We start from the raw sequence: 8,807 nt of genomic DNA, 5'->3' as shown, positions 1-8,807 counted from the left end.
GAACACCCCGTCAGTGTGCACCTGCCAGAGATGTCTGTGTAGCGTAAGTCTTAAATGTGGGCCTGTTCAACATGGCAAAGCATTACAGAACATTCAGACAAAAATGTATTGAGTAGAAGAAAAAAATATGCTTGCCTTCCATTGTAAGAAAAAATTATTGTGTCAGATCTTTTCAATCTTCGACATGCTAAAAGTTTCACCTCACAGAACCCCCATTGGCTCTCACAGTCTGCATGTTGTCAGACATTCTTCCATTTTGATACATCAACTCTATAGAACTGAGGTGAAAATAGACAAAGAGTATTGTGTGTGATTATTGTGTGACTCAAGTCTAGTCATGCGAAGGGAAAAGGCTATTTAGAAAGAATGAAGACCCAGACATACACAGAGCTTAATGTCAACACACAAAACATAGGTCTCTGACTTATTGGTGAGCTAATGAAAGGTGAGGTAGTCACAGTTTGACATATTTTTTTTAAAATTACAATGTAAGTCATTCATTTACACACGCTTAGAGTGGCAGATCCTAAATTCCACATAAACCCACTTAGTCTCCCCTTGTGCAGAACTAAAATTAGACTTAAGTGGAAGTTAAGAATTTTCCCCATAGAGAACAACTCATATCCTTTATACCAACCACAATAAAACCTTAGACAAAATGTGCAAGAATCGCATGGCATTAACGCCAACACAACTTCATTTGTATGTCACTTTTTTAAAATAGTTTTATATAAAATCACAGAATTGCATACATTATAAAAGTTCATTTCACATATGTACTCATTGGTGTCTACAATGATATCATGTTACAACATTAGCTGGGCCACATGCTCGCTAAAGACTTTGAAGCATAACCAATTTTAAAGCAATCTCAACATATTAGAATTAAAGTTATGTATAGTAGTACGATTTTCCCATGGCATCAAAAGATACATCTACAATTGTATTTCACAGTCACCAATAAGCCAATAACAACATCCATTGTCTTTGAGGTGTTCTTTCTTCATAAGTTCCGAGTGGTTTTTGGCCTCCAGTACATTCCAGGTTGGTTCTTGGTGTCCAAACCACTGCATTATTCACATGGGTTAAACCTTACGTAGACTAAGACCGTCAGGTCCAAACACAGCACAATAAAACCGTGGCGCAATCTAGTGTGCGGTTATCTATATTTCTTGGGTCAGTTTACTTTACCCTGCAAGTCCCTGGATGCAAGTACACTACCTTGAAACTGGTTCTTGTGTCAGTGTTGGGGGTTGACCTGATAAAGCAGAAAGAGATCAAACAGCAGTGGAGAGTGGGGTTTCATATTAACACAGATAGTTGTTATTCAAGGACAAAGGGACATACAGCACTAAAGTAATATGAGGGCGATAAGAAGAACGGACATCAAAACAGGAGGAGCTTCTGGAAGGGTCTGATAAGTCTACAGTAACTTCTCTCTGAGACAGACCAACCCCCAAACACGGAGGCAATATGTCAGAATCACTACCCTGAGTGCATTATAATCCTTCAAAATACAGATGACACGATTCATAGTATAGTCTTCAAAGTCATGGTCTTTGGAGTAGTTTGCATATGCGTAATACTCCTCCCACCTAATTTACCAAGTGCAATTCTCTGGCTCTTTCAAGGTCCCAACACAGAATTCAATAGAACATACAATACATGTGTAACTTATGGGTCCCAACCTCTCCAGCTGGGGACTGGTGAGATGCTCCATGGCATCAGGAGTGTTGAGGATGGGTCATCATGTTCTGACCGTGGTCCAGGCCAGGGGCATGCCAAACACAGAGATCTGATGCTCAGAACTTTCAGCTTAAATCAAAATATAAAAGGTATGAGATATATAATAGAACAGACAAACTTCATTGTCAACGCAATGAGGAAATTTGGCTTCAAAGTTCACACATAAAATGCAAATGACAAAGAAAACATCAGGAGTACCTTGTCATCAACTTATGTGCAAAATGAAGTTAAGTCCACAGGTTTAGTAATATATACATAATTGGTTCAGGACCTTCATCATCAAGAACAACTTGTCATCCACATGATTCAATTAGGTTCATATTACAGCATTTGGTTTATAAAACGTATTTATGTGTCCGACAAAGACAATACAAGTCTGACTTGCCCAAGGAGCTACAACCTTAAGGCAACCAATCCACCTCTGGGATAGGCTTAAATAAATAGGATGTTCACAATAAAAAGTCACGGAAAGGAAGTATCTAACAGGGGAATAGATAACGTTGGATATATGCCACAACATTCACTCTATTAGATCTCTCTCACTCAGATACTAACCCAACCGGTTTCAGTGTTTCCTAGATTTTTTTTGTGCAGCGGTGGCAAAGGTCATGGAAGGGGGTGAATCACTGGGGAACTCTAGTCTGGATAATTTTTATGTAGGACTGTGAGAAGGTACACTATATATAAAAAAAGGTATGCGGATACCCCTTCAAATTAGTAGATTTGTTTATTTCAGCCGCCCCCTTTGCTGACAGGTGTATAACATGGAGCACACAGCCATGCAATCTCCATAGACAAACACTGGCAGTAGAATGGCCTTACTGAAGAGCTTAGTGACTTTCAACGTGGAACCGTCATAGGATGCCACCTTTCCAACAAGTCAGTCAGTTCATAACATTTCTGCCCTGCTAAAGCTGCCCCGGTCAACTGTAAGTGCTGTTATTGTGAAGTGGAAACGTCTAGGAGCAACAATGGCTCAGCCGCGAAGTGGTAGGGCACACAAGCTCACAGAACTGGAACACTGAAGCTCATAAATATCGTCTGTCCTCGGTTAAAACACTCCCTACTGAGTTAAAAACTGCCCCTGGCAGCATAATAATTGTTCGTCGGGAGCTTCATGAAATTAGTTTCCATGGCCGAGCAGCCGCACACTAAGATCACCATGCACAATGCCAAGTGCCCGGCAGTAGTGGTGTAAAGCTCACGCCATTGGACTCCGGAGCAGTGGAAACGCGTTCTCTGGAATGATGAATCACGCTTCACCATCTGGTAGTCCGACGGATGAAACTGGGTTTGGTGGATGCCAGGAGAACACTAGCTGACGAAATGCATAGTGCTAACTGTAAAGTTTGGTGGAGTAGGAATAATGGCCTGAGGATCTTTTTCATGGTTTGGTCTAGGCCCCTTCATTCCAGTGAAGGGAAATCTTAACGCTACACCATAGAATAACATTCTAGACGAGTCTGTGCTTCCAACTTTGTGACAACAGTTGGAAGGGAAGGCCCTTTCTTGTTTCAGCTTGACAATACCCCTGTGCACATAGCGAGGTCCATACAGAGACGGTTTGTCGATCGGTGTGGAAGGACTTGATTGGCCTGCACAGAGCCCTGACCACAACCCCATCGAACATCTTTGGGATGAATTCGAACGCCGACTGCGAGCCAGGCCTAATCGCCCAACATCAGTGCCCGACCTCACTAATGCTCTTGTGGATGAATGGAAGCAAGTCCCCGAAGCAATGTTCCAACATCTAGTGGAAAGCCTTCACAGAAGAGTGGAGGCTGTTATAGCAGCAAAGGGGGGACCAACTACATATCAATGCCCATGATTTGGGAATGAGATGTTCGATGAGCAGGTGTCCACATATGTTTGGTCATGTAGCGTAATTACTGGTGACATTTTATAAGGGCAAGCTACTCCAAAAATAAAATCAATTACATAATGTAGTTATTTTGTTAGATACTTCTCCCTCTTAGCTGAAAAACCTTTTTCAAAGCCATTTTGGCTGTCATGCTAGCTGTTCAAATAATGGGAATTTGTTGTGCAATGCAGAAGTGAACTCCTTCCGAGGAATATGTTGCTAGGGAACCCCCCTGCAATTCAAATAAAATTGTATTGGTCACATACACGTGATTAGCAGATGTTATTGCGGGTGTAGCGAAACGCTTGTGCTTCGAGCTCTGACAGTGCAGTAATATCTAACAAGTAATAGCTAACAACATACACCACACACAAATCTAATGAATTAAGACTATATACATATGGATGAGCGATGTCAGAGCATTGCCGCTCTGTACGTGTCTAACACTTCAAACACACCGACCGCGCCGTTGCATTTTGGTACACCAGAATTACATTCATTTCCAATGAAACGCTGCGTTTGCCTTGCAGCATTGCGTTGCAGAGGCGGTTGCAGTGCATATGGGGTGTGGTGCATACGTTGGATTTATAGAAGGTAGGCGTCAAAATGGTAGCAGAAGGTGAATGTTGAACTTTTGTTGCACACATATCCAGATGATGCTGCTTACTATTTTGCACTATGACGCTGTCGGTGTGTTCGAAGCATTAAACCAGTATGAGAAACGTGCCAACAAACGTTTGTGCTATGAAACTAAATAAATACTGCACTCTGACCCACAAAGCAAGGTAATTGAACTTGAAAAAGTAATGTAGTTTTTTTGGAATTTACAGCTGCTGTTGGCAAGTAATGATTCTGCTAGCTTCTGACAAGACTTACCGCATCTTTTAAAATATATACATCAATTATCTTTTCTATTAACTTTGTCTGGTTATAGTTATTTAAGTTTACACTGAAAGCGTTTTTCCATCCCCTCAAATTTTCCGGGGTGGTTGGCAACAATTTATCATTGGCAATGTGCTGCTGCTAAATGAATACAAGGGAAATATTTCGGTTTCAGTAAACGTGTGTCTTGAAGGACTCTAACCCCATCATAACAAGCACTTAATAATGACTACAATAACACTGCACAGCACACACGTCAAGTCTCTTACCTGCTCTACTGTTGATCCTCATGTTCCTAGCATTCATATCAGAATCTGTCTCCTTGGATATCTGGATACAATAATCATCTTCAACGTAAAATAAAAACAAAAAAACAAAGAGTGACAGTCAACTAACAGTGTAATAACAAATGAATGACAAATTAAGTATCACTTCAATAAGTACGCACAATAAGGGGAAAGCTGTTGGAAATGTTTATCCGTAGAGAAGTTGCTTACTGTTATTGCTGATGGTTGATGCTTGATAGTTGCTCATGGTTTCATTACCACTGTCGGATGTTCTCCTCTGTGACTTTTTGCACTGAGGTCTCTTCTTGCTCTTCCTGGTGCTGATCCTGATAAAATAGAATAGATAAATGGTATATCAACTTTACTGTCCATTTTACAAAGTAAATGTATTAATTTGCTGACGCGATACGCAACTGCTTTTGCGCGCGCACACACACAAACACGTTGTGCCCTTGATCAAGGCAGTTAATCCCTACCAGTGAATGGTAGCTACCTGATGATGCCCTTGACCAGTCGACACTCTGCATCCTGCTCATCAAGCTGATGCTCTTCGGCCAGGTCACTGATAAGCTGGCTGATTTCACTGGTCTTCTTCAGGAACACTGAGTCTGAGGTGCAATGGGCCAGCTCCTCGATCTGGTACTCAGAGTACAGCTCCAGAAGCTTTTGGGTGATCAGAGAGTCCACGTCACCCACACTCAGATCACCCATATCCCCCTCGTTCCAGGAGTAGGAGGGAGGGCTGTACCGTCTCCCTCCTCCTCCACCTCTTCCATTGTGTAACGGAGGCCTGGTAACGACCACCAGCTCCTTCTCCATTGTGGAAATGTGCACTTTGACCCCTCTGATGTAGACGTCCTCCGACCAATCAGAGTCACCACCACCACTCTCCTTACTGGTTTGGGGATCGTTGGTCCCAAGGTGGCCCTGGAGACCACGGAGGCTGACCTTCTCCTGATCGTCATCTGGGGAGCTCTCTCTGGGAATAGGGGCCAGGATGGTGCTCCGACACACCCTGTAGAGTCCACAGGTCAGCACACTGCACACCCAGCTCTTACAGCTTCCTGGGGAGGAGTGGGCACAGGGACCACACCCCTGACCCCCTGAAGGAGAGTCTCCAGATCCGGGGATGAAGCCAATGGTCTCCTCTGCCTCCCTGCTCTGCGCGTCCCTGCGATTGACCTTGTGGTATGTCACCTTTGGCCCCTGTTGCCTGTCCTCCCCCGGGTCCACACATCGCTCCTCATAGCAGGACTCCAGGCTGGTGCTGTTGCCCCGGGAGAGGTGATGTTTGGGTCGCAGAGGGACGAGGCCTTTCTGGCCCCCTGGCTCGGACCAGGGTCTGGGGCTCCCTGTGCTGCTGCTGGGCATGGTAGTTAACTAGAGCCAGGGCCTGGGAAAAAAAAGAGGAAAGGGAGTGGGGGGGCAGTGCATTACATTAATGTATGAAATATGTATGTTACATTTATAAAGAACATTGCTTAGCCCTGTCATAACAATCAGCGCCTTCAGACAGAGTAAGGTGGACGTGAATCAATAGACAACAACAATACATTAGGTCAATGCCTGACTATATGACATGTCAAATGTATGCTGCAGGCCCTTGGTATGGCAAACCAAACTTGAAACATAAGTCACATGAGGCTGCAACCCCTGCCAATCCAAGAAACTATATCAATCATCACATATCCCTTAGTGACAAGCGAAGTTACCCAATCTATTCCGTGGATGTTGTGTGTATGTAGCCTACAGGATGTAGGGCTCAAATGAGTTGTTTTAAAATCAATGAAACACAACAAGATTAAATACACAAACTTAAACTTGGTTCAATTTCAGCCTTATTGGCGTTTGGCCTACACTACAATGATCCCTGCCCGTTTGTGTTCTAGCCCAACATTAACCCGCTTGATTCATCTAAATCCAAGGGCTTGGTGATAAGATGGGAACTTGATTCAGGTGTGTTATTACTGTGATATGCCAGAAAATGGCGCCCTGGGTCTCCAGAACGCCCTAGTCTATACGTTCAAAACCATTAATAATGGCATTATGGAAGCCAGCATGAGGACGGTGACAGTCCATTCAATGTAGGCTGCTGAAGTTGGCCAAAATGTAAACAAATGTGAATGTATAAAAAAAAAAAAGGCTTTACAGGGAGTTGATATTAATTAAAACAATCCCCGAACAGTTCCCGAACAGGCCTACTTCATATAATAAAAGGTTACTAATTTGCTGAAACGCAGCAAAACAGCTTGTTGAGCTGGACGACGACGTTTTCAGTCGATTTATTTGTATTTATTTAACTAGGCAAGTCAGTTAAGAACAAAGTCTTATTTTCAATGACGGCCTAGGAACAGTGGGATAACTGCCTTGTTCAGGGGCAGAACGACAGATTTAGTCTTCTGTCAAAATAAGTTACAATAATTGTCAAGGTGCCATTTCCAAAATGCATATCCAATCAAGTATCGTATTTTGTTATATCTGTAGTGTATTGCTAAAGTTACACCTGGGTTTATTAATTTGCAGTATGCGTTTCCGTTTAAGCTACGTTTTACTCACGGCATGGGAAGAGTGATCGCGGGTCTTTCCACCGAGTTTTCTTCCGTAAAGTTATATTCCTCAAAGAGCAAGAGCATTTGTATTATACTTTTCTTCTTAAATTAAATTGCCCACAAAACACACGAGGTATAGTTTCATTTCCCAAATTCCTGCTACAGCATTTATTTATTTATTTTTACCTGCGAGACAAGGTAAACCAAACATAAACTCAACCAGAGAGTAAGAGGCGAAGCAAGACGCTCCGCCCAAAATCTGTCCACGAAAATAAATCCACCAAGAAATGTCAAGAGTGTCGAATTTGGTCAACAAAAAAATGGAATTGCTCATATCCCTAGTCAAAAAATCCTATAGGATTATGGATTTTTATCAGATTCTCACTATCCTATAGGTAAACTCAGCAAAAAAAGAAAGGTCCATTTCAGGACACTGTCTTTCAAAGATAATTCGTACAAATCCAAATAACTTCACAGATCTTCATTGAAAAGGGTTTAAACACTGTTTCCCATGCTTGTTCAATGAACCATAAACAATTAATGAACATGCACTTGTGGAACGGTCTTTAAGACACTAACAGTTTACAGACGGTAGGCAATTAAGGTCACAGTTATGAAAACTTAGGACACTAAAGAGGCCTTTCTACCGACTCTGAAAAACACCAAAAGAAAAATGCAGAGGGTCCCTGCTCATCTGCGTGAACATGCTTTAGGCATGTTGCAAGGAGGAATGAGGACTGTAGATGTGTCCAGGGCAATAAATTGCAATGTCCGTACTGTGAGACGCCTAAGACAGTGCTACAGGGAGACAGGACGGACAGCTGATCGTCCTCGCAGTGGCAGACCACACGTAACAACACCTGCACAGGATCAGTACATCTGAACATCACATCTGGGAGACAGGTACAGGATGGCGACAACAACTGCCCGAGTTACACCAGGAACGCACAATCCCTCCATCAATACTCAGACTGTCCGCAATAGGCTGAGAGAGGCTGGACTTGTAGGCCTGTTGTAAGGCAGGTCCTTACCAGACATCACCAGCAGCAACGTCGCCTATGGGCACAAACCCACCATCGCTGGACCAGACAGGATTGACAAAAAGTGCTCTTCACTGACGAGTCGCGGTTTTGTCTCACCAGGGGTGATGGTCTGATTCGTGTTTATCAATGAAGGAATAAGCATTACACCGAGGCCTGTACTCTGGAGCGGGATCGTTTTTGAGGTGGAGGGTCCGTCATGGTCTGGGTGGTGTGTCACAGCATCATCAGCTTGTTGTCATTGCAGGCAATCTCAACGCTGTGCGTTACAGGGAAGACATCCTCCTCCCTCATCATTGCAGCATGCCTCATGTGGTACCCTTCCTGCAGGTTCATCCTGACATGATCCTCCAGCATGACAATGCCACCAGCCATACTGCTCGTTCTGTGCATGATTTCCTGCAAGACAGGAATGTCAGTGTTCTGCCATGGCCAGTGAAGA

At 43.3% G+C, this 8,807-nt stretch overlaps 1 protein-coding gene across 3 annotated transcripts; it reads right to left on the bottom strand.

The window, feature by feature from the left end:
- Positions 1-707: 707 nt before the first annotated feature.
- Positions 708-7,581, bottom strand: LOC109903514 (keratinocyte differentiation factor 1). 3 transcript variants are annotated; one of them, XR_002257048.2, is made up of 6 exons: positions 7,333-7,576; positions 5,270-6,169; positions 4,987-5,102; positions 4,759-4,836; positions 1,689-1,815; positions 708-1,258 (listed from the first exon to the last, which is right to left on the bottom strand). XR_002257048.2 is itself a non-coding variant. In XM_020500281.2 (5 exons), exons 2-5 carry the CDS (start codon positions 6,145-6,147, stop codon positions 1,748-1,750), a joined length of 1,140 nt encoding a protein of 379 aa, XP_020355870.1. In that variant the 5' UTR covers positions 6,148-6,169; positions 7,333-7,581; the 3' UTR covers positions 708-1,747. The 3 variants fall into 3 exon arrangements, 2 of the variants coding, with proteins under 2 accessions (XP_020355870.1, XP_031644585.1); XM_020500281.2 differs by having other exon boundaries at positions 708-1,815; positions 7,333-7,581; XM_031788725.1 differs by lacking the exons at positions 708-1,258; positions 1,689-1,815 and adding an exon at positions 3,518-3,839 and having other exon boundaries at positions 7,333-7,577.
- Between the last annotated feature and the right edge of the window lie 1,226 nt (positions 7,582-8,807).

Source organism: Oncorhynchus kisutch, linkage group LG14 (genome assembly GCF_002021735.2).
Source record: "Oncorhynchus kisutch isolate 150728-3 linkage group LG14, Okis_V2, whole genome shotgun sequence".
NCBI classification, from domain to species: Eukaryota; Metazoa; Chordata; class Actinopteri; order Salmoniformes; family Salmonidae; genus Oncorhynchus; species Oncorhynchus kisutch.
The sequence above is the reverse complement of the archived record's forward strand: the minus strand, read 5'-3'. Positions and strand labels throughout refer to the sequence as shown.